At 42.4% G+C, this 26,805-nt stretch overlaps 1 protein-coding gene across 1 annotated transcript in view; it reads left to right on the top strand.

Moving 5' to 3' along the window:
- The window catches only part of LOC135106415 (maltase-glucoamylase-like), a 90,190-nt gene that overhangs the window by 48,481 nt on the left and 14,904 nt on the right, over positions 1-26,805 (top strand). Inside the window, exons 4-14 of the mRNA XM_064015413.1 lie at positions 18,366-18,517; positions 19,209-19,380; positions 19,571-19,670; positions 19,778-19,902; positions 20,330-20,455; positions 20,760-20,891; positions 21,582-21,812; positions 22,116-22,306; positions 22,421-22,528; positions 22,658-22,794; positions 22,876-22,999. Of these exons, the coding sequence (XP_063871483.1) occupies positions 18,366-18,517; positions 19,209-19,380; positions 19,571-19,670; positions 19,778-19,902; positions 20,330-20,455; positions 20,760-20,891; positions 21,582-21,812; positions 22,116-22,306; positions 22,421-22,528; positions 22,658-22,794; positions 22,876-22,999 (1,598 nt within the window). The remainder of the gene's footprint in view (positions 1-18,365; positions 18,518-19,208; positions 19,381-19,570; positions 19,671-19,777; positions 19,903-20,329; positions 20,456-20,759; positions 20,892-21,581; positions 21,813-22,115; positions 22,307-22,420; positions 22,529-22,657; positions 22,795-22,875; positions 23,000-26,805) is intronic.

The following is a 26,805-nucleotide window of genomic DNA, read 5'->3' on the forward strand; positions in this document are numbered from 1 at the left end:
TGTCAGGCTCCTGGAGGGTACTCGCAGAGGACTTAAGTACTTAGCTGTGTCGTAAACTTCACTCCCTCCTGAGGTCCTGACAAGGCCTGCCGTCCAGGATGCAGTAAACGACGCTATTCACCTTGATGCTATAACACACTGTTGGACAGTAGGAGGACTTGTTACTGAGGGCAATTGACCAGCGTGGTTTTATACCTCGACCGTATAACTGTTATTGCATGTTATAACTGTTTCTTCTTAGACATGGTTGTCTATTCTTTCACAGTTGTGAGAGTTAGTTGTTACTAGAATATTTCCCTTGTCTGTTGGTGCGTAAAACAGACAGACGACCTCGTTTAGTGTGACCTGGTGTTACAACTGTTGTTAAGAAGGGTACACTAGTCCAAAGTAGATCTTGTAACTTGTATTTCAGCCATGCACTGAGTCCACATAGGAGATGGTTTAAGGAAGCTAGTCCAGGTGTGGCAGTTTTGTGAAGGGGGTGGGAATTGTGGTCATAAATATATACATATATATATATATATATATATATATATATATATATATATATATATATATATATATATATATATATATATATATATATATATATATATACACATATATAATTTCCAATCTGTAGAACACCACTTATCCTCTACTAAACCTCATTTTCTTTTCCTCACTAAAACAGGTGACTGAGGCAATTGACAAAAGCCCCTTTCCCGTTCCCTCCTACTTTCTCTATCATCATTTTCAATCCAAAGTTTGATGTTGTGTTTATGTGCGCAACGACTTAACCTGTTCTCTTGCCCATGATCTTGAATTTTCTGAGTTTTTCATCTTCTGACTACAGAGTCACTCTCAAACTAAATTTATCAGTGTTGTATACCTCTCACCTAACTCCTTTAACTATAAGAAATTCTTTGAATACTTAACTTCCAAAGTGGAGGACATTCTGACTCTTTTCCCCTTTGCAGAGGTCTCCATTCTTGGACTTCAATGTTCACCACCAGCTTTGGCTTTCCTCTCCTTTCACTGACCATCCTGCTGAACTAGCCTTTAATTTTTGCTGTCCTCCATGACCTAGAGCAATTGGTGCAACATCCTACTTGTATTCCTGACTGTATTGGAGATATGCCCAACATTCTTGGCCTTTTCCCAACCTCTAATTCTTCTCCTTATGTTGTTACCCTTATCTACCCTATTGGGCTCCTCCGATCACAATCTCATATCTGTATCTTGTACTATCACTCCATTCCCTCCTCAGGATCCCTCTAAACGGAGGTGTCTCTGGCGTTTTGCTTCTGCTAGTTGGGAGGGACCTGAGGAGGTATCTTGTTGATTTTCCTTGGAATGACTACTTCTTCCGACCCATCTTTGTGTGCCGAGTGCATGACATAGGTGATAGTGTCTGGCATGGAGGTGTACATTCCTCACTCTTTTTCTCGACCTAAACCTTCCAAACCTTGGTTTAACACAGCCTGTTCTCGTTCTATACATGACAGAGAGGTGGCCCACAAACGGTACTTGAGACTTCCATCACCAGAATCTCATGCACTTTATATATCTGCCCGGAACCATGCCAACTCTGTACTCCAATTAGTCAAAAACTCCTTCATTTACAGAAAGTGTCAAAATCTTTCAAGATCTAACTCTCCTCATGACTTCTGGGACCTGGCCAAAAACATCTCCAGTAACTTTGCTTCTACTTTCCCTCCTTTATTTCAACCAGAAGGCACCATTGCTATTACATCTATCTCTAAAGCTGAACTCTTCGCTCAGACCTTGACATAAAACTCTACCTTGGATAATTCTGGGCTTGTTCTTCCCTCTCCTCCATCCTCTGACTACTTCATGCTACCTATTAAAATTCTTCGCAATGATGTTTTCCATGCCCTTGCTGGCCTAAACCCTCTGAAAGCTTATGGACCTGATGGGGTTACTCCTATTGTTCTCAAAAACTGTGCCTTCATGTTTGCACCTTGCCTAGTCAAACTCTTTCAACTCTGTCTGTCAACATCTACCTTTCCTTGTTGGAAATTTGCCTGTTCCTAAAAAGGGTGACTGTTCTTATCCCTCAAACTACCCTCCTATTGCTTTAATTTCCTGCCTATCAAAAGTTTTTAAATCTATCCTCAACAGGAAGATTCTTAAACATCTCTCTCTATCTGATCGTCAATATGAGTTCCATCAAGACCGCTCTAGTGGTTGCATTCCCTACTGAGTCTTGGTCATCCTCTTTTAGAGATTTTGGCGAACTTTTTGCTCTTACCTTAGACATATCAAAAGCTTTTAGTAAAGTCTAGCACAAAACTTTGATTTCCAACTACCCTTGTACAGCTTCTATCCTTCTCTCTGTAATTTCATTTCAAGTTTCCTTTCTGACCGTTCTATTGCTTCTGTGGTAGACGGTCACTGTTCTTCTCCTAAATCTATTAACAGTGGTGTTCCTCGCCTACCAATTATTCAGCAATGATCTTCTAAACCAAACTTCTTGTCCTATCCACTCCTACGCTGGTGATACCACTCTGCACTTTTCTACGTCTTTTCGTAGACGTCCAACCCTCCAGGAAGTAATCAGTTCAGGCAGTGAAGCTGCAGTCCGCCTGACTTCTGATATCTCTTAAATTTCTGACGGGGGCAGAGCAAACTTGGTATCGTTCAACGCTTCAAAAACTGAATTCCTCCATCTATCAGCTTGACACAACCTTCCAGACAACTATCCTCTCTTCCTCATTGACAATCAACTGTCCTCCTCTTTTACGCTGAACATCCTCGATCTGTCCTTTACTTATAATCTAAAGTGGAAAGTTCACATTTCATCTCTATTTAAAACAGTTTTTTATGAAGTTAGACGTTCTGAGACGTCTCCGCCAGTTTTTTTTTTTTTTTTCACCCTTCCATCTGCTAACTCTGTACAGGAGCCTTATCCATCCATGTATGGAGTATGCTTCACGTGTCTGAGGGAGTTCCACTCATACCGCTCTTCTAGACAGGGTGGAATCAAAACCTTTTCGTCTTATTAACTCCTCTCCTAACTGACTGACTTCAGCCTCTTTCTCATTGCCGCAATATTGCACCTCTTCCTATCTTCTTCCACTATTTTTATGCTAACTGCTCTTCTGATCTTGCTAACTGCATACTTCCCCTCCTACCATAGCCTCACTATAAAAGACTTTCTTCTTACTCTCACATCTATTCTGTGCACCTCTCTAATGCAAGAGTTAACCATTCTCAATCATTTATCTCTTTCTCTGGTAAACTCTGGAATTCCCTCCCTGCTTATGTATTTCCACCTTCCTATGACTTGAATTCCTTCAAGAGGGAGGTTTCAAGACACTTATTATTTAATTTTTGACTACCGCTTTGAACCCTATCGGGGGAATGGCATGTCAGTGAGCCTTTTTTATTGGATTTTTGTTGCCCTTGACTGGTGTCCCTCCTACATAATGAAATAGAAAAACATTATATATATATATATATATATATATATATATATATATATATATATATATATATATATATATATATATATATATATATATATATATATATATATATATATATATATATATATATATATATATATATATATATATATATATATATATATATATATATTCATACACAACAGCAACAGAGCTGCACCATCCTTCGGGTCTGTTGGCTAGCGAAGCGATGAGGAAGGCACACACACTCAGGTGGACTCAACTAGGTTACTGAGAGCAGGAACGAAACATTATGGCACACACAGAACATCACTTTATTTACAAGGACACAGGGCATACAATAATGATACATAGTACACGTCACAATGCAGGGCAGGGCACCCCCTCATCACTTCACAGCATCAGTAAAGCAAGTACACTCGTCTCTCAGCAGTAACGGGAGACAGAAGCAAGACGCTCTCTCTTTCTCACATTCTAGCACAGAAGGGTCACGCACACCTCAGTCTCACCCTCTCTGCGCCCGCTTTCGAAGAGTGGACTGCTATGGAATAGGCCACCTCCTACAGTGAGTTAAAGGAACTCATGGTAATGGAGCAGTTTATTAACGTGGCCAAGGAGTTAATACCGCTGCTCCGTGAGAAGAGATTTGAAACCTTGAAGGAGGCGGCTACATGGGCGGATGACCACGTGTTGGCGCACCGGCCTGTGCCACGGTGGATTGGTGGTACGTCTAGTGGGGCTGGAAGCCCATACTATAGTAGTGGCTTCGGAAATAATTCTGGGGAAGTTTGTCTGGGAGTCCACGTTATAGTAGTGGCTCCAGTAGTAAGTCTGGGCGAGTGAGCCCTGTAAGAAATAAATCGCCACCCAGCTCTCGACAGAGAAAGACTGGGAGCATGCAACATAGCACTCCCAGGTGTAGTATGGCAGCCCACGTGCCATTACTGCAAAAATACTGGGCATTTTAAGTATAATTGTCCCAAATTAATAACCGCCATAGCTTCCAAGACGCCCTAGAAGCCGGTGGCTTTGATTGTGCCCCAGGGCAGAAACCAGCAGAGTGATAAAGTCCGCGCTGTGTTTGGTCATGAGTGTGGAAAGGCCGTTGTGGCCACCTCCAAGGAGTGGACTGGCAAAGGATGCAGGGTGAGGTCAGGTCAGGGACGGAGTTCAGAGAGATAAGGCAGGATGAGGGAGGTGAGGTGAGGCTCCAGAAGGGAGGAGGAAAGAGGAAGGGGGGAGATAGGTGTGAGTATGTTGGAATGTCAGGTCATGCTGAAATGAGAGAGGTAAGGTCGAGGCGAGTTGATGAGGGAGGGGAGAGGATGGTAGGGAACGAGATGAGGGGTTTAGGTGAAGTAAATGTAGATGAATTGTATAAATATTTCGTAGATAAAGTTCATACAGGTCAGTTAGCAAATATCCCGTATAAAACAATAAGATCACAAAAAAATGACCCTAAATGGATGACTGCTAGGTTAAAGCATTATATAGGGCGTAAGAGAAGTATATATAAGAGATTAAGGGCAGGTGAGGAAGTTTTAAGGACACAGTATAATGAATTAGTTAGAACAGTCAGGAAGTTAACGAGGAAAGCTAAGGACAATTATGAATTAAAGGTAGCCAGCCAGGCGAAGACGGACCCCAAGGGATTTTATCAGGTATACAGGACGAAAAATAAGGATACTGTAGGTCCATTAAAGGCAGCAGATGGGGAGCTGGTTAGTTCTGGGGAGGAGATTAGTAAACTTCTGAATGATTATTTTTTAACTGTCTTCACTCAGGAAAACATGCAGGATATGCCAGATAGTGAACAGGTGTTTAGAGCAGATGAGTATGAGAAGCTGACGGATATTTCCATAACTAGGGAGATAGTGGAGCAGGAGATAGATAGGCTAAAAAAGTTCAAGTCACCAGGACCTGATGAAATATATCCCAGAGTACTGAAGGAATGTAAAAAGATTATTAGTGAGCCGTTAGTTTCTGTCTTTAGGAAATCACTGGAGTCGGGTGAGGTACCAGTAATGTGGAGGCAGGCTAATGTAGTACCCATCTTTAAGAAAGGGGATAAAACTTTAGCGTCTAATTATAGACCTGTCAGCTTAACTTCAGTTGTAGGTAAAATGTTAGAGTCAATAATAGCCAGGAACATTAGGGAACATTTAGACAAACATAACTTGATAAATCAGTCACAGCATGGCTTCACGAAGGGGAAGTCTTGCCTGACAAACTTGTTAAGTTTTTACAGTAAGGTGTACGAGGCAGTAGATAATGATGATAGTTATGATATCTTATATCTGGACTTTAGTAAAGCATTCGACAAGGTGCCCCATCAAAGGCTCCTGAGAAAGGTTAGGGCGCACGGGATAGATGGGAAGGTGTTAGGTTGGATAGGGTCATGGCTTGGTAACAGGCGACAGAGAGTGCTAATAAACGGCTCGAAATCCGAGTGGGGTCATGTCATTAGTGGGGTGCCACAGGGATCAGTATTAGGGCCATTATTATTTCTAATATATATCAATGACTTGGATAGTGGAATTAGTAGCGATGTTAGTAAATTTGCGGATGACACAAAGATAGGTAGATTAATTAGGTCAGAAGCGGATGCCATCGCCTTGCAGACAGACTTAGATAGAATGAATGAATGGACGGATAGATGGCAAATGCAATTTAATATCAATAAATGCAAAGTGCTTAGCGTAGGTAGAGGAAACCCACACAATAGGTACACATTAAACACCCAAACTCTGGTAGGTACAGGGTACGAGAAAGATTTAGGAGTTATAGTTAGCTCTGAACTCCGTCTAGGGAAACAATGCATAGAAGCCAGAAACAAGGCAAATAGGGTACTAGGATTCATTTTTAGGATTGTTAAAAGTAGAAGGCCGGAAGTAATATTAAAGTTATACTTGGCGCTGGTCAGACCTCATCTAGACTACGCTGTGCAGTTCTGGTCCCCACATTACAGGAAAGATATAGGTCTATTAGAATCAGTACAGAGGAGAATGACTAAAAGGATTCAGGGGATGAGGAGTATTCCTTACGAAGCGAGGTTGAAGCGGTTAAATTTACATTCTCTAGAGAGACGTAGGTTAAGAGGGGACCTGATAGAAGTCTTTAAGTGGTATAAGGGTTATAACAAGGGAGATGTAAGCAAAATTCTTAGGATCAGCAACCAAGGTAGAACAAGAAATAACGGGTTCAAGCTTGAAAAATTTAGGTTTAGGAAGGAGATAGGAAAAAATTGGTTCTCAAATAGAGTGGTAGATGAGTGGAACGGACTCAGTAATCATGTAGTTAGTGCTAGGACACTAGAGAGCTTTAAGAGAAGATTAGACAAGTTTATGGATGGGGATAACAGATGGAAATAGGTAGGAGTGTTTCATACAGGGACTGCCACGTGTAAGCCTGGTCGCTTCTTGCAGCTTCCCTTATTTCTTATGTTCTTATGTTCTTATGTTCCTCGTCTGTTGTTACCTCACCGTCCCCTATGAGATCTGACTTAGAATGGTGCCGCCTTTTCTTGTGTCGGGTCACTGTTAAAATTGATGGGATTATGTACCCCGTTACAGTTTTGAGAGACACAGTCGTACAACAGTCGCTGTGCAGGAATGTAACTGGGAAGTGAGTTGTCTCTGATCAGCCTGTGTGGTGCCGGGAAATTTGCGCCGAGGAGAGCTTCGCCACGGCGAATCTTAGGCTGTCATGCTCGCTAGTGACCGCGGAGACGCAGGTGGCACTTACGGAGGACCTGCCAGTGTCGGGGGTCGATTTCCTTCGGGGGAATGACCTGGCAGGTGGAAGAGTTAGGGCGCAGTCCCCATCCGCGGACGCCGACCCAGATGTGGAGGCTGCTGATATTGCTGATTGTTAGTTCTGTTACTAACAATCAGCGAGCACCCCAGCGTCGGGTGCCCGCGGGATCTGTGACTCCAGGAGTCGACTGCAATAAGGCAGGGCTACCACAAAAGGAGTGGAGTGTTGGTACTGAGGCTACAGTGGTGCTAAGTGCCCAGAGGCCTGTCCCCACTGCTGGCCAGGGTTTGGATAAGTCAGAGTCCGACTCGCCTTTGAGCCTGTGCTGGGGCTTACTGCAGAAGCGCAGAGCCACCACAGAAAGCATTTGACTTTGGTGAGTGTTCCTGACAGTGAGGCTGGAGTGTTGGATCTGGGTTGTTTGTTTGATGGCTTGCCTTACCCTGAGGAGCAGGAGTTGTCACCTGGTGTTGAGACTTTGGGCGCCGGTGCTCAGTCCGAGCCCCAGCCAGTTGCGTCTGATGTGTCAGGGGTCGCTGCCGAGGGCGGGGAGACTCCTGACTCTGCTGGGGAAGTGGGAGTTTCCTCTCCTACGGTGTGCACCGGAGGCAGGGAGCAGGCTGTTCCCCTGCCGAAACCAGACACGGTAGTTGTTTGCTCACGTGATGAGCCACCCGTGCTGGCAGCTGCTGCGACAGCTGTCAGTGTAGTTGAGGAGGGTTCTGTACCTCATGTACTCGTATATGTTGCCCCACTACCTGTCAAAGCAAGGGTGGATGGCAAGGAAGTTCAGAGTCGGGAAGAGTTTGTTGAGAACAACTATGTTATGAAAAGTCGGCGGAGAGAGGAGGCCAGAGATTTGATGCTCCATTTTGATATGCCTTTCGCAATTAAGGAGGCATGGATGCTAGAAGCACGTAGTGGCCTGGTGCTTGGCCGTTTTGGAGTCGGGATTAATCGGAAACGTTTGGCGCAGGTTTGATGGGCGGGTGTGGCCACGTTTATTGGGCGTAACCGCGTGTGTCAGGCTGGTAAGCCTGATGACATCTTTTTTTTTTTTTTTTTTTTTTGTAGAAGGAACACTGGGGCTCCTCTTCCCCGTCTTATGGCTAGTGTTGTATTCCCTGGTGTGGGGATTATTTGTAATGTTGCTCGCCCGATTGCTCCTTCCGGAGTAAGTTGTTATGATGATATTGACACGAGCGTTACGGCGCGACGTCGGGAGATAGTGTTAAGTAAGGCTGCCGGTAATAGTGTTGCTTGCCGCTTAGGAAGCACCCTCAGTGTTGCTGGAGGCTCTCTTTGGCCGAGTTGTTGTTGATGATCGTCAGGAGGTATCAAGTGTGATGAGAGAGGCTTGCACACGGGAGAAGTTGCTGGAACCAGTGTGACTGGCCCAGTGCACGTTGGCTGGGGCCATGTTAGAGCCGGGGTTTGTAGATCTGTGACAGCCACATGTGTTTGTTTGGCTCCATGTGCAAGGATGTATCTGCTGCGTCCTGGAAAGGAGCAGCTGTCAGCTCGCCGTGGCGATGCCTGTGTCGTCGAGGGGCCGGCGGGAGGAATGAGGCATAATAGTGTCACTGTGCCTGACGGTCGGAAGCAGAGTTGGTTGTGTCACACTCAGGAAGAATTTTGTTTTGTTAAGATGACCCCTCTTAGTTTGCCAGGGAAGTGGCATTTTTGTTTTATCAGTTTTATGGGTGTGGCACGGAGGCTCCCTGGAACCAGGAGCGGGCAAGCGAGAGTGAAATTGTGGGCAGTGCAGACCTGAGTGAGAGTAGTGTTTGGCCGGGAAGTATTTTGCCTGGCGCTGGTGTGATATTGCACCAGGAGACTACAGGCCTGGTGGGCTCATTGTGTGTTGCAAGAAAGCAGGGATGTCATTGTAGAGGTTTGGACGGTGTGAAGGAGAAGGTGCAGAAGTGAAGAGAAGAGACGTGAGAGTTGGCAGAGAAGTAGTGAAGACAGAGGACTAAGGACACAACAGAGACGGAGAAGGGACCAGAGTCACAGAAGTACTTGAGAAGCCGTAGCTGCTGGAGAAAAAGAGATGACCAAGATACCCTGCAGGAGAAAGCTTGCACACCAGTGTAGAAAAGAAGACTACAGGTCCTTCTGTAGTACCAGAAACAGGTTTGGAAGGAAGAATAGGAGGAGAAAGAAGAAATGGCAGTCTGAGTTGGAAGGCCAAGTGGGAGCCCTGTTCTGTTCACTTGTATAGTCGTTAATTATTCCAGTGCTGTAGTAATCTTTGATGTTTTGTGATGAGTTTACGTCTCTTGTTTGAAGCTAATGATGTGCTCGATTAGTTATGTGCTGATTTTGAATTTGTTGTTCCTAAAATTTTCGTAATCTTGTAAATCTTCCGAAAATTTTTGTTTATGAGGGGGCGTGTTGTGTGCAACGAGATAACGCGATATAAAATGAAGAAAATAGTAATGACGAAAAGAAAAGGATAATGAAAGAGGGGGAGAGAGAGAAAGAGAGAGATGAGAAGAGACAGGCCGGGGATGAGACTTAGACCAGTCCTGATCCCGTACGTACTGAAGCTCCTAAGATAATATCTGCCCAGTCACTCATATTCCCCACATAAATTTCCTTACTTCCCCTTATCTATTCAATCTGAGTCTCATCCAGAATTTAGTAGAAGAGTTGCTTTTAACAATAAAGTACTCAATATTCATCTAGCACCCTAGTTTGATCATTAGGATTTTCAAAAGTGTTTTCTTAGTGTAAGACTGCGTGGTGAGTAGAGTGTGGGCAGATGTACATATGTATATGTGTCGCCACAGCCTCCCAACCCCTTTCCTTGTACCCCCTCCCCATTATTATTATTATTATTAAACATAACGGAGAAGGCAGAGTGGGACGAGCGCAAGCGCTATAAGTTGCCAGGTGACAACCCCCACCCACCTTGACCGTAGAAAGAAGAAATGAAAAGCAATTAGCACAATAGTAGGATGAAGTCAAAGCAGGAGGAGAAAATAGGTTAAACAATTATAAAGAACGCCTCAACGAACTGTGAATTATTAAAACTCACAAAAAAATTCAACAAAAAAAATCAACAATTCGGACTTATTTAATATATGTCAGACAACACGAGTAAATGTAGTATAACTACTTAAAACTTGATGGTATAAAATCACAGGTATAGTTACATAATTTATCACAGGTATAGCTGCAAAAGCAACAAGAGTTTAATTGACTTGACTCTTCAAGATTTTGTTCTAAGCAGACTTGAAATTTTGCACATCACTCGCAGTGCATGTGCCCTCGTCAAGCATGTTCAGCAGAGGGAGAGTGGCGCACTTTCCCACAGTCAGTCACTATCCAGCGCTTAGACAGAGCAGATGTATTAAGACGAGCACTAATATCTGACAGAGAATGAGACAGGATAAGAGTTAGTCAGGTCAGTTGCCTTAAGGGATAAGTGAGTCATTAATGGCCGTAAGTCCCGGCCTCCTTATATAAAATAGGAGTCTCTATAGTAGTCTTCCAGAGAGGGTAATTGTGTATAACACACTCAAGACCCAGGAAAGTGACTGCTCAGCTTTGTGTGTGTGCATGCCGAGCTTGTACACAGTGAGCGGTGAATGACTCTCCCGTGTGTTCGTGGTCACTCGTTTGTAGTCGTTTTCCCATGTCTCTTATTAGTGAGCTTCTTTTGTGTTAAATGCTACTGTTGGCTGATGCTGTTCAGCCACAGAGGACTTATGTAATTATCTGTGTAGTGAACTTTACTCCATCCTCACGTCCTGACAAGGCCTACCGTCCAGGAGGCAGTAAATGATACTACTTGCCTTGAGGCTATAACACGCTGTTAGACAGTGGCTGAATTTTTTACTGAGGGCGGTTGTCCATCAAGGTGTTATACCTCGATCATATAGGAGTTTTTGCATGTTATAACTGTTTCTTCCTAGATGTGGTTGTCAATCCTTTCACAGCTGTGGGTGTTAAGTGTTGTTAGAGTATTCCCCTCGTCTATAGGTAGGTAAAACAGATTGGCGACCTCAGTTAGTGTGACCTGGTGTTACAACCTGCTGTGAAAAGGGTGCAGGAGTCACAAGGAACCCTGTACACCTGCATTTGAGCCATGCACTGAGTATGCATTGGAGGTGGTTCAGGGAAGCTTGTCCAGCTGCGGCAGCTTTGTGAAGGAGCTGGTAATTGTTGTCATAACAATATATATATATATATATATATATATATATATATATATATATATATATATATATATATATATATATATATATATATATATATATATATATATATATATATATAGTTAAAACACAAATGATGCCCCTTTCACAGCATCCTTTATCTCAGCTCACTCTCACAAGTCACCACCTACGTAACATGGAGTGGGTTTTAATACGAGTTACAAAGTCCCTTTTGGATTTTGCACCCTTTACACAGACGGTCATAACCCCAGGTTCTGCTCCTCTGCTCAGCCTCCCTACACCGCCATTTCCAATGCAGTTTAATGTGGAGCACACATTCACCTCTACAAAGTCTTTCTGGCCTCCTGTGGTGAACTATATAAATGAGGCAAGGGAATATTACTACTGGCAAGTAACTTTCAACTCACTGAGAAAGAATTGCCAGCCACATTCTAGGAAGGGACAATTACAACAAAGGACATACACTTAAAAGGTCGAGGTTTAATACCTTGTTGGACAACTGCCTACAATAACGGACCTCCTACTGCCCATCAATGTATTATATCCTCCTGCAGATTAGTTTTGTTTACAGCTTCCTGGAAGACAGGCCTCTACCACCCAGACAACAGCAGGGCCTGAGGAAGGAATAAACTTCACTGCACAGAAGTTTGAATGCAATCCTCTGTGTCCAGCCCCTTTAAAAGAGCACTGACTCACATTAACATGTTACAAAACAACAAATACATGAACAAGCTGTCCACAAAATGTACTTAAGCCTTCCATCACCAGAATCTCAAGCACTTTACGTTTCTGCCTGGAACCATGCCAATCTGTTCTCCAACTAGCCAAAAACTCCTTCATTAACAGAAAGTGTCAAAACCTTTCGAGATCTAACTGCCCTCGTGATTTCTGGCATCTAGCCAAAAATATCTCCAATAACTTTGCTTCTTCTTCTTTCCCTCCTTTATTTAAACCAGATGGAACTACTGCTATCACATCTATTTCTAAGGCTGAACTCTTCGCTCAAACCTTTGCTAAAAGGTCTACCTTGGACGATTCTGGGCTTTTTCCTCCCTCTCCTCCACCCTCTGACTACTTCATGCTACCTATTAAAATTCTTCGCAATGATGTTTTCCATGCCCTTGCTGGCCTAAACCCTCGGAAGGCTGATGAACCTGATGGGGTCCCTCCTATTGTTCTCCGAAACTGTGCCTCCGTGCTTGCACCTTGCCTAGTCAAACTCTTTCAGCTCTGCCTGTCAACATCTACCTTTCCTTCTTGCTGGAAGTTTGCCTACATTCAACCTGTTCCTAAATAGGGTGACCTCAAACTACCGTTCTATTGCTTTAATTTCCTGCCTATCTAAAGTTTTTTCATCTACCCTCAACAGAAAGATTTTAAACATCTATCACTTCACAACCTTCTATCTGATCGCCAGTATAGGTTCCATCAAGGCCGCTCTACTGGTGATCTTCTGGCTTTCCTTACTGAGTCTTGGTCATCCTCTTTTAGAGATTTTGGTGAAACTTTTGCTGTTGCCTTGGACATATCAAAAGCCTTTGATAGAGTCTGGCACAAAGATTTGATTTCCAAACTACCCTCCTGCGGTTTCTATCCTTCTCTCTGTATCTTCATCTCAAGTTTCCTTTCTGACCGTTCTATTGCTGCTGTGGTAGACGGTCACTGTTCTTCTCCTAAATCTATTAACAGTGGTGTTCCTCAGGGTTCTGTCCTGTCACCCACTCTCTTATTATTCATTAATGATCTTCTAAACCAAACTTCTTGTCCTATCCACTCCTACGCTGATGATACCACCCTGCACTTTTCCATGTCTTTTCATAGACGTCCAACCCTTCAGGAGGTAAACATTTCACGCAGGGAAGCCACAGAACGCTTGACTTCTGATCTTTCTAAAATTTCTGATTGGGGCAGAGCAAACTTGGTATTGTTCAATGCCTCAAAAACTCAATTCCTCCATCTATCAACTCGACACAACCTTCCAGACAACTATCCCCTCTTCTTCAATGACACTCAACTGTCCCCCTCTTCTACAGTGAACATCCTCGGTCTGTCCTTTACTTATAATCTGAACTGGAAACTTCACATCTCATCTCTAGCTAAAACAGCTTCTATGAAGTTAGGCGTTCTGAGACGTCTCCGCCAGTTTTTCTCACCCCCCCAGCTGCTAACTCTGTAAGGGCCTTATCCGTCCATGTATGGAGTATGCTTCACATGTTTGCGGGGGGGGGGGGTTCCCACTAATACTGTTCTTCTAGACGGGGTGGAATCAAAAGCTTTTCGTCTCATCAACTCCTCTCCTCTAACTGACTGTCTTCAGCCTCTCTCTCACCACCGCAGTGTTGCATATCTAGCTGTCTTCTACCGCTATTTTCATGCTAACTGCTCTTCTGATCTTGTTATCTGCATGCCTCCCCTCGTTCCGCGGCCTCGCTGCACAAGACTTTCTTCTTTCTCCCACCCCTATTCTGTCCACCTCTCTAACGCAAGAGTTAACCAGTATTCTCAATCATTCATCCCTTTCTCTGGTAAACTCTGGAACTCCCTGCCTGCTTCTGTATTTCCACCTTCCTATGACTTGAATTCCTTCAAGAGGGAGGTTTCAAGACACTTATCCACCAATTTTTGACCAATGCTTTGACCCTTTTATGGGACTGGCATCTCAGTGGGCATTTTTTTTATTAGATTTTTGTTGCCCTTGGCCAGTATCCCTCCTACATAAAAAAAAAAAAAAACGCCGTGTCCTCATATAATTTACATGGATGGCAGTGTTTTAGCAGTGCAGGATCAGTCAGATCCTTTAGTATCGTCTCCTGTAGACAAATAACGGACAGCCCGTGTTTGTTCACTAGAAGTGACAAATATAGATCTTTATTCCGAATACTTCTATAGTTCCACTGTAACACCTTGAACATTATGGCTTAGAAGTTGCGGTGGTGGCCGTGTTTCTTAGTCCTTTTGCGTTCTGAGGCGCTGCCGGGGGGGACCTCTCCCGTCCCTTGCCAGTGGTGACATCCATAGATTCATCAAATGTTAACTCCATGAAACTGGTCGAGAGGGAGCGAGCGTGAGAACCCCTCCTTGAGGGTGCGGAAGCACCGACGACATGAGAAGGGCGTTGGCGTTCAAGTTTTGTGGAATTTAATTTATTAGAATTGTCGATGTTTTCATTCTTACTAGGAGTAGCAGAAATAACAGAGAGATATGTAGCAGAGGAAGAGATAGGAGTAGAAGCTTTGGTAATAGTAGATGTAGATTTAGAACTTGGAGAAGCAGAGGGTGAGGTTATGGTGGTAGATGCGGCGGGCGGCGGATCAGTCTGGATGGCTACAGTGCATATCTTGGCCTGAACTCTCTCTTATTGTTGAGGCGTATGAGACGTTTGAAGCAGGCGCGGCCTGCGTCTGTTCCACTCGCATCTTCGCCTCATAGTAAGAAATTCCCTCAGTAGCCTTAACTGTCCAGACCTATTTCTCTACTTTCCACGTGGGGCAGTCGCCTGAGAAAGGGGAGTGAGCACCCTCACAGTTACGGCACTACTCCCCCAAAGATGTACACTTTTCCACCATATGATCCTCTCCAGCACATCTACCGCAGTAAGCGTGAGAAAAACGACATGCGTTGCCATGGTGACCGTAAAGCTGGCACTTAAAACAACGAAGAGAATTCGGAATGTAGGGACGAACGGGAAACGATTCGTATCCTACATGAACCCTCTCTGGCAATTTAGCAGCACTGAGCGTGAAAATTACTGAGGCTGTGTTCCTTCTGATACCGTCAACCATTTTAGTTATCTTTCTAGCTTCAGTGACATCCTGGTCAGCCATGCAATCGACAATTTCAGTCGGTTCCATGTCCACAAAATCGCGGTGGGAGGCGACTCCCCGACACGAAATCATGAACACCGGCTAACACTGTCTATTAACAAATTTACATTTTAAATATTATTCTCAGAATTTCTCCATAATTACGTAGAATTATCATTTCATACAAGTTCCCACTTAATCTATAGCATCTTTTGAAAGCGTTTTTTTTTAATTTGACTTGTTTAACAAAAGCCGAGAATATTGGTTTTCCGGTTCTCACATATTAATCGCCTCTGATAGGTATGATGTATTTTTCCGTGCCAAGCCAAGTTCTCAATTCATATATATATATATATATATATATATATATATATATATATATATATATATATATATATATATATATATATATATATATATATATATATATATATATATATATATATGGTCAATTTCTAGAATACAATTTTATTTACTATCCTTCTCCCAAGTTCTTACTGATCTCGAAATTATATACCAAGTTTTATTTATGAAGCCCGACATTAACCCACTTCGACATTTTTTTCATTATGCCTGCTTGTTCGATCTATGGCTGCACCAGGAGTGATGATGGAGAGATATCAATTTCACCGGTAAAGTGTAGAGATTTTTGTGGCCAGTTATCACATGAAATGCCAAAAAATTGGGTTAGATCATGAGCGCGCCAAAAGACGCGGGAGATCATAATATGACCAGTTATTTCAAGAATTTCACTTGAATTCGTCTTCTGTGAGATGCACATACAAGCAAATCAAATTAAAGTAACACAGAATTCTATATGTATCATCAGAACACTTGTTATTAACTATTAGAAGTGATAAATGATGTGATAAATCTTGGCGACTTTTTATGTTACAAACTTCTCTGCTACAATATTCACTTTTTGGCTGACAGTTGTGACTTACACAAGCAAATAGTAATCATATTACTGAAATATTTAGTTCCTTGTGGCTTCATAATTAATATTAACACAGTAATTTTTCAAAACTTGAAAAATTCTGCAAAAACGCAGTCTTGGAATAAGGGTGTCTTGATCCCTGGGCGGTGAGGCAATCATGGGCCCCTTTGATTCCCTGACCAATTTTTTTTTTTTTTTTTTTTTCGATTGGAACGTTTGAATGACTAACTATTTTTCCCGCCTTTTTACGTCGGCCCATGGTGGCCTCCCCTAAAGTCATTCCAGAGCTGTCATCACCAACCCTTAATCCATCACTTTAAATAATATATCGCCCAACATATTGTAAGAATATCAAATAGTTATTATGCATATTTTATAGAAAAAAAAAGGGAGATGAATCTAATGGAATCTCATATTGGGGTGATGTCATTTTTTTTTTTTTTATGTACAAGGGAACCAGACCAAGGAAAAAAAAAAAAAAAAAGCAATTAAAATAGCCTCGCAATTGCATGAATATAAATATGTTAAGATGGTTTTCTGTGCATTGTGTTTCCCTTACACATAAAGAAAAATACAGAGAAAATCATCTTTGCCTTATATTACATGATACTGAAACCCCATCTGTTCACCTAAAAGGCTGCCACCAAGAAGCTTCCACGAGTTTTTTTTTTTTTTTTTTTCTTAACCTACTGGCTGTTGTAGCATACCCCACTGTCTGTTGCAGCATATCAGCATAGTACATTAACAGTTTGTGATTTTATGCCTGGGATCTGTTGTTTGTTTGTAGATTAGCTGAAATGTTTTGCCTGTGGTAATAATGTTTGTGATGTTTCCACCTGCATGATTGCTTCGTGTTTGTTTTAGTCATTGATCAGCCCACCTTTTATCATAATGTAACGTACATCAATGATTGGTGTCTGAACAATTTAATGTCCTCTTTCTTGCCTTACATATGACATATATGATCATGTAACATGAATAATTAGCGACGAGTTGTCTCTCGCTATCAGCATATGTGGGTCTTTTTTCTTTCCTGTGCACTACTTTTCTGTGCCTTTCTGCACCTTTTCTGTGTATTACTTTTTTTTTTTATGTTGAATCATACAAACTCTGCATAGGAATCTATGTCGGTGTCAGAGATGAAAAGTTTAGTAGATGGTCAGTGTAGGTGGTAAATGAGCACGATTTACAGGTAAAATTTGTCACGGAGGCGTGAATAAATATTTACTTTTCATAGTGCAAAAAAAAAATAATAATAAAATAAAATAAAATAAAATAAAATAAAGGAAGGGAAATTTGGCTGTTGTTTTTTTTTTTCTCTCTCTCTCTCATACTTGTAAATGCAATTCATGCTGTATTCGTTCAATCATGTTGATAATTAATAATTACCTGATATATGGAGTAATTAAGGCAAAAGTGAAAATTTTTGCTGAGTATTTTACTCCCCCTAGGATGACTCCCCCTAGTGTTTTGAGTAGACATGCATTGCTCCGCCCACTAGATTGTGTCACCTAATGTTTTGGGTAGACATGCATAGCTCCGCCCACCAGATAGGCTACGCCACTGGCTTCACTCTCCAGTGAACAGCGGTATGCTGGAGGGCTTCTCCACTGTATCCTTCCTTCAAGCCCCCACCGACAGCCGCCAAATTGCTGTCATCAGTGCATTCATTGATCTATTTATTTTAATATTTTACTTTTTACTGTTATTAGGCTTAAATTAGTGCTATTATTATTGTAGAATTTATGAGATATAACAGTACTCCAAAATAAAAATAAATAAATAAATGAAATAAAAATTACGGAGTAATGTATTTATCAGACTCCATGACATGTTAGATTGACTTGAATTTTTGTGATTTTTTTTTTTACGTATTTTCCAATATGATCAAACACCGTGATTGCTAAAGAAATTTAAATCAACAATAACAAAAGGAAATCACAAACACGGAGTTGTGAACGTAGGCTACATACGCTTATACAGTACATATTCATAATCTTCTCATATTCTCATTGCCTATTATTCGTTAATATTTGTAATATTTTATTAATATTACCATCATTTCTATTTTGACGAAGGAATAACATCAAAAGTTTAATTGACACTCAGTATTATATGTACTAGCGTTCGATCGTGTTTCTCTCTCTCTCTCTCTCTCTCTCTCTCTCTCTCTCTCTCTCTCTCTCTCTCTCTCTCTCTACACACCACCATTCATAACAAAGCATGTGTCATACGTGTCACACACAAATAGATCTACAGTGCCGACGAGTCCCGCTACGAGGTGCCAGTGCCCCTCAACCTGTCGGAATCCTCTGGCTCTAACCCAGAATACTCGGTGGGTGTCCCTTCCTTGGGTGATCACTTCAGATTCAACGTCACCAGAAGCTCTACTGGAAGTATACTGTACGTAGCAGCAGCAGCAGCAGCAGCAGCAGTAGTAGTAGTAGTAGTAGTAGTAGTAGTAGTAGTAGTAGTAGTAGTAATAGTAGCAGTAGTTGTTGTTGTTGTTGTTGTTGTTGTTGTTGTTGTTGTTGTTGTTGTTGTTGTTGTTGTTGTTGTTGTTGTTGCTGCTGCTGCTGTTGTTGCTTTTGTTGTTATCGTTGTTGCTGTTGGTGGTGGTGGTGGTGGTGATAGTGGTGGTGGTGGCGCTGTTCCTGCTGTCCTCGTTATAAGAGGAGGGAGTTAAGGACACATGAAAATATTGTGATAATCAAATTTATGTGGTTCTTAATAAAGTTATTTTTTTTCAGTAATACGAGACTGATCAAGAGCAACATAAGTTATAAAGAGAAGCTTGCTTTATCTCTGTCGCTTTAAAAGTATGAAATAGAAAATCATATATCCTCTTAAGAATCGTAAAAAGAAGCAGAAATACTGTGTTCCATAATTGATGTTAATGTTGACTAATATAAAACAAAGAACAAAATATGTAATGGATTTTTGCTTTTTTTTTTCAATTACTACTAAAGATCATGGGAAATCCTTTTGTCTGTCTTCCTTTCTTTCTCTCTCTCTCTCTCTCTCTCTCTCTCTCTCTCTCTCTCTCTCTCTCTCTCTCTCTCTCTCTCTCTCTCTCTCTCTCTCTCTCTCACAGGTTCCGCACGGCAGGACCCCTCACCTTCGAGGACCAGTTTATCCAAATACACACCTGGCTGGCGTCCTCCTACTTGTACGGCTTTGGGGAGAACACTCATCTCTCATACAGACACCAGTTCGAACCCCGATCCACCTTCCCCATCTTCGCTAGGGACCAGCCAGTGGGGACGGTGAGATACTGGTGGTGATGGTGGTGATTTTGGTGATATTGAGAAGGAGGAGGAAGATTAGGAAATGAGAGAAAGAAAAGACAAGAGAAAAATGGGAATAATTGAACTATCCCATTTGAGTTCTGTACTATGTGGAGATCATGGAATTAATAACTTATGCAAGAACTTTTTTCCTCTCTCTTTCCTTCAGGATGCGATGAACGAGTACGGCCACCACCCTTACTACATGGTGATGGAGGATGACCAAGGCAACTCCCACTCCGTCCTGCTCTACAACTCCAACGCTATGGGTATGGAGTTGTAGAGTTCTCTATTACTCAGACACTTCTAAGTTAATTTTCATTTTGAAGTTTCCTGCACTTACCATATCCCTCCTCCTCTTCCTCCAACACCACAGAGTACTCCACCTTCCTCCTGGACGATGGCACGCCTGCTCTCACCCTTCGCTCTATTGGTGGCATTCTAGACTTCCACTTCTTCCTGGGACCCACGCCTGAGGAAGTCAACATGCAATATGTCAATGTGAGTTCTGGCGCCTTACCCTTCCTCCCTAAATAATGCTGAGCACTAATCTGTCTGTCTTATCAAGGTGGAACATGAAACACTAATAAGCTATAGGAATAAATATTAACTAGTCACAAGGTTCTGAGATGTGAATTCACAATTGAGACACATTCCCAAATATTTCTTAATATATATTTTCGTTTACCCTTTTATATGTTCATACTGGACTACGGATAAACATTCAGTCATTCACATTATGTCATTATCCTCCACTTCTTAACTGTCTAGTGTCCTCAGTTGCTTCAAACTTCAATTTTTCATTTCCCTTCAATTCTCTATTTCCAGTGTTTTACGAATTGTCTCAACCACTCATTCTCTCAAACCTCTCAGCCTTTTGAATTCATTGTTCTCCTGTAGATCTTTATTTCGTTGTTCGATATTCCAGATGGTGGGCAATCCTGCCTTCCCTCCCTACTGGGCCTTGGGGTTCCACCTCTCCCGCTATGGCTACAACTCCACAGGGGGTGTGCGTGCTGCCAGGGAAAGGATGAAGGCTATGAACATTCCCCAGGTGAGGAGATATGACTTGTGATCCTTGTTTTTTTTTTTTATCAATTATCACTCACTTCTCTTTATTCCGACTACTAAACAATGGATATGTTGCTTGTGTGATGAAAATATCACTAAACCACGTGATACTTCTCAGACTTATTTAGAATCTGCCTTCTTGAAGACGAAAACAAGAGGTTCGTTTCCTCTGGTTTATAATGATATACTTGAACTAGCTTGGTGGAGTGAAATATTTAGTATTTTCTTAATTCATTCATAAATTTATCAATCTACTCAAATGATTTTGTGTGTATGTGTGTTATCAGGACGTCCAGACACTTGATATTGACTACATGGACCGTCAGAGGGATTTCACTTACGATCCGACCCATTGGGCTGATCTGCCTGCATTGGTGGAGGAACTCCACAACGACAACGTCAGGCTTACTGTCATCCTGGTGAGTAATTAACCCCTAATCTGCCTCTCTCTCCTTACTTCCATCTTCCCTGCCCTCCCCTTTCCTCCAAACTCCTTGATTCAGTCACTTCACAATTGTCTGTACACACTTTCTTCATTGATAATGGTGAAAAGAAAGGAGACTATAATATAACTTTGGAAAACGTGTTTAATAGGGAAAAAAAGCACACACACACACACACACACACACACACACACACACACACACACACACACACACACACACACACACACACACACACACACACACACACACACACACACACACACCTTTATGCTTTCTCACAGGACCTTGATACGGCTCTGATACTGAATTTCCTAAGCCTCAGAACAAAGTATCAATGAGTGTTTATTATCTGGGTACAAAGATAATACGTGACCTCCTAGTATGTCCCCGCACTCCCGCCCTACTAGCTTGTTTATAAATATATCCTATCCAGCCCTTCTCCCATCTCTCCCTCTTTCATACCTGCCAACAAACTTATATTCTTCTCTCCCTTCCCTACGCCCCTCCAATACCCTCCCCTCTTCCCGTTTTTAACTGCTGATTATTGTAGTTTTTGTTCGGGATGATGATGATGGTGATGATGTCTATAGGAGTCTCGAAAATAAATTAAAATGCTACTTGAAGTAGTGACACTAATTTTAACTTAATCTCCGCCACGCACAGGACCCTGCTGTTGTAATTGACTTCGAGGATTACCACCCGTCGATCCGCGGGAAGGAAGCCGACGCCTTCATCAAGTGGTCAAGCCCAAGTCTGGTGCCAGAGGACCAGGAGCCAGCCGCCGATGACTACATGGTAGGCTACGTCTGGCCGGACACCAAAATAGTTTTTCCAGATTTCTTGAAGCCCGAGACGCAGAAATGGTGGAGCAACGAGATTAAGCTGTTTCACGAAGTGAGTCAACATCTTTACTTGCTGTGAATGCATTTACTGAGGAATGAACGAAAAAAAGGAATAATACTCAGACGCTTATATTATTTGCAAGATTTCCTTGCTCATTTTACGTCTTTCTATTTAATCATTTGAGTATTTGTATTTTTATTGTATTGTGGGTTGCCAAATGTATTTATCCTCTGATCATCTTAGCCTTTACCTGTCATTCCACACCACCAGGCGCAACTTAATGGTCAGTGAATTTCTCATCTCTTCCTTCATTCACCTCTTAACCCTAACCCACACCTCTACGTCTGTGTCTAGGTAATCAAATTCGACTCCCTCTGGATCGATATGAACGAGCCCGCCAATTTCGGCACAAATCTAGACAAGCCCTTTAACTGGCCGCCGGACAAGGAACCCTGGAGCCTTAAGTGCCCAGATGACAAGTGGAACAACCCACCCTACCCCACCAAGATGGTCCGTGTCGGAGACAACCAGAGCAAGAGGATCACGTAAGTGTGGACAAAATTAGAGTTTTTTTCTTTGAATTGAGAAATGGACACTTTTGAAAAAAGAAAAGAAAAACGGAGGATCAATAACAATAAGCTATTTCTGACGGCCCACAGTGACCACACCATCTGCATGACGGGAAACCAGACAGACGGAACATCCACCTTCCTCCACTACGACGTGCACTCCCTCTATGGCTGGTCCGAAACAGTGGCCACGCACAAGTAAGGGAAATCAAGTGATTACACCGCTCTTCTCACCGCCTTAGAGTCGTAAATACAATACAAACGATATGAAGAGCATTCGATGCAATATTTCTTCTTACTTTGTGTTTCCTCATCCACGCGTTCCAGGGCGTTGCTGGAGCTGTTCCCCGGCACGCGGCCCGTCGTGCTGTCCCGGTCCACCTTCCCTGGATCTGGCCAGTACGCCATCCACTGGCTCGGTGACAACACCGCCGACTGGACTCACATGAAAATGTCCATCGTGGGTTAGTACTGCTAATCAAGAAGAACTGCTCTCTCTCTCTCTCTCTCTCTCTCTCTCTCTCTCTAATCGTCATCTTCCTCAGGCATGTTTGACTTCACCATGTTCGGAATCCCGATGGTCGGTGCTGACGTGTGTGGCTTCTTCAGTGAGCCAGACATGGAGATGTGCGCCAGATGGATGCAGCTCGGCGCCTTCTATCCCTTCAGGTGACTAAACCAAAGGCTGAAAGATTTATCTAGAAAAAAAAAAATAATATATATATATATATATATATATATATATATATATATATATAGCTGTTTATTCAATAAAAAATATGAACAATATATATAACAATCACTAAACACAACAAACGACACATACAAAATTATGAAAAAAAGAGTGTATGTGTGTGTGTATGTCTGTGTGAAGAAAGGAGTAGTAAGATGTGTAATACATGTGTAAAAGAGCGTGCACAGAATGTGACAAGTAAGAGAAATGTATAAAGTGATGAAAAAGAGATGAAAGACAAGAGCGTGTGCAGTAGAGAGAGTGAAAACGGAAGGGTGATAAATAAACAGAAAACGGAGTGCGAGGAGCGGTGACTTGTGTCCCGCTACAAACTATTAACGGTATAAAACTCACAACATGGAATGTAAATGGCATATCCAAAAAAACGCATCGCTATTAAGCATTACATACGAGACAATAACATATGTCTGCAAGAGACCAAGCATGGTGACCTAGCACCACTCCAGATATCTAGTCACCAGGCTTTTGATGTACCAGGAACTGTAGTACAATGTGACAATGCCACTGGCACACAAACTAGCAGGGGCCTCACAACTTACATCAGAAAAGTATTAGCTGATCGTGTTGCCCGTTCTCCCTTTACCGGCAATGGATGTGAAACCCTGGCAGTCGATATCACCGATCAGAATGGCAATACTAAACTCAGAATCATCAACACATATGCCAAAAGCGACTCAATCGACCTACAATACATTGAGACCTATGCTGGGACTCTTCTCACCATCCTCATGTGTGACCTAAATGCAATTCACTCTGCACTTGGGAAAAACAGAACCCAGAAACCTAATAGTAACAGCCATACAGTACATTAGCCTTGTTGACATCAGTGTTAACGTCGCCAACACTGACTACAACTTCGCCACTCACATCAAAGGAAATAAACTTGATTACACAATACTAGTAAATGATCTCCACATCTCCTACAACACTCAGCCTATCGACGAACTTACTTCTGATAACTTTGCTGTTACTACACATCTACACCTGCTATCCTCCATACCAGGAGAAAGACAAGTTCGGAAGCGGCTATACATTCTTCCAAAACATAGGGTGACAACAAGGGACAGACTCCACGAATGGTACGATAGCTATTTCGTTCAAATCCCCAATCCCACGGCTGAACAATATGAGAAAGATCTGACTCTGAATGCTGAAAGAATTATCAACGAAATAAAATAAAAAAAAAACGGACGGCCAGAAAAGATCTAAACAAAGTATTACCCACTCGGTGGTTCAACAAAGATGAAGCTATGAAAAGAATTAACAAAGCATATAAGAAAGGCAAACCCGCATTTCTTGCAAATCCTACTCACAATAACCAAATCAAACTACATCCAAGGCATCAACCACAGAACATCTCTAGTACAAATTGTCAAAATGGTGAACATCATCAGTGGAAAGAAAACAAAGGACCCTAGACATCCTGATCCCACAGGAAAGGCAAACGAACTCATTGACAAGTGGGCCTCAGCGTCCAGCTATGACGAATTGCCACTGCATATCCAATCAGCTTTCCGTAAATGCCACAAGTGCAGACAAGCTGCAATCGAAATGGCATTGCAGACAGGTGGTCTTACAGACCAAATCCCATTCACAGAAATTGAACTCAAAACGACTCTCAGCCCCAAAAAGTCCAGGACTTGACGTTACCTATGATATTATCAACCTCCTAGCATCATTAAAGGGAAACCCCATCCTACACCTCTATAATCTCATATGGACCGACAACAAGCTTCCAGGTGCGTGAAAGCACGCCATCATTATTCCCATATCCAAACCAGGAAAGAACCGAAAAATTAAGTTAATGTCCCTAACTTCATGCATCTACAAAGTATTTGAAAAGATGCTCCTTCTGAGACTGTAGTGCACCATTACATCACACCTTAGCAAAAAGATATACGGTTTCCTGCCTGGCAGGAGTACCCAGCACTGCATTCATCGAGTCAAGAGCAATGTCTATGTTAGGTGTACTGCATTCATTAACCTGAAAGAAGCCTTTGACAAAGCAAACCCCTTCATAATTTCAGCAGACTTCGGCAGATATGTACAGGGCAAGATGCTGGAAGACAAGCGTCTGTCTTCTTTGAGGATGAGTACTCAGAGTGGAGATCTATGGAGCTAAGAACACCACAAGGAGGTGCCCTTTCTTTGACTCTTTTTAACATCCTGATTAATATCATTGATAAGATGAAAACTTCGAGTGCCCTCAAGACCATTTATGCCGACGACATAGCATTCCAACCATGAGATAAGCACCGCCTCCAGCTGGCCCTCAGTAAGTTCACAAAGACCTGCAACTCTATTGCCCTTGTTATCTCCCTTAGTAAAACCAAAGTACTAACCACAAGAAAACATCCAATGAACAGCTTCAGGATGCAAGGCACAGCACTGATCACAGTGACACTCTACAAATACCGTGGAGTCTCACTAGGACACTACAAGTATCAGATCCAACCTCTGCAGCAGGTATGCAATACTAGACTCAGTATCCTAGGAGGGTGGCTGGAGGCAACATTGATACTTCAGTCATTTCTCTAAGAATGTTACATATCATCTCATTGATTATCACTCAAGCAAACTACTTGATGCCAAGAAAACACAAACAAAGAAAATAGCATACAGAACAACGCCATCATAATCACGCTGGATTGCACCTCCTCTGCACAGACCGAGTGCGACATGTCGGAGATGGGACTTATCACGGTCGAGGCAAGGATTAAGGAGATTGCTGTTCAACAGTTGACCATGGCTGCGTTCAGTACCTCTACTCGGGCGGCCCGGGTAACCCAAGTCGCCCGAGTCGCCCAACTGAATGGTTTTGGACACCTCGCGGGATACCGTAAACAAATTATCGACATTGCCATGGAAACGGCCACATTCTACCCATCTCTGTAGCAGTAAACATATGGCTGACGCTTATCCACTTGGTAATTTGTATTACAGAGTACTTGCTGTCCTCGACGATGAGGTTCTTGGTGAAGATCCGTTACTAATATCATTCATTACCCATCCCATTTCTTTTATTTTCATTTTTTATATATATATATATATATATGTTTAGGACTCAGTACTTTACTTATAATTATAGTCCATTCACTTAAGAAGCTAGATTCTTGACGCCTAGGTGGGTTTGTAAGCTAGCAGCTGATTAGCTGCACCACTCTCTCGATAGCACTCATGTCAAGCCACATTTTGCATGCTCGAGTGAGAAAGGTTTCTATGTTATATGCCATAAATCACTTCATATACCTGAAAGCCAGTTTTAGTTGACACCATCAGACTCAGCAGTGACTGTAAAATCGAGATGTAGGTGAGAAGACTGGGGAATGGGTGTTCGTCTTTGTGGTGATATGCAGGTTCGTAGAGAAATGCCAAGAGGGGTAGATTGGTATATTAAGGGCCAAGAGTACAGAGGCAACCAAGGTGGGTATGCCTGGGGGTCTCGGGACACCTGCTGCTCTGGTGCTGGCGCCTGGTGTGAGACACGGTAACTCCTGCAAGTTGCCAGTCTCACCCGAGGGCACATTTACTATGTTCCTAGCTGACATACATACATACATTGTGTGTGTATTGGTATATACAAGGAACATGGTGTCAGATATGTGCATCAAACCTCCCTCTACCCTTCACGCTCGTAGCGCCGTCTCAAACGGACTCTTTTACCTTGGGCCTTTGAGAACGTTGTGGGGATTTGTGGGGTTCAGCTAAGGAGGACAGGGTT

This window comes from Scylla paramamosain, chromosome 13 (assembly GCF_035594125.1).
Source record: "Scylla paramamosain isolate STU-SP2022 chromosome 13, ASM3559412v1, whole genome shotgun sequence".
In the NCBI taxonomy this organism is placed as follows: Eukaryota; Metazoa; Arthropoda; class Malacostraca; order Decapoda; family Portunidae; genus Scylla; species Scylla paramamosain.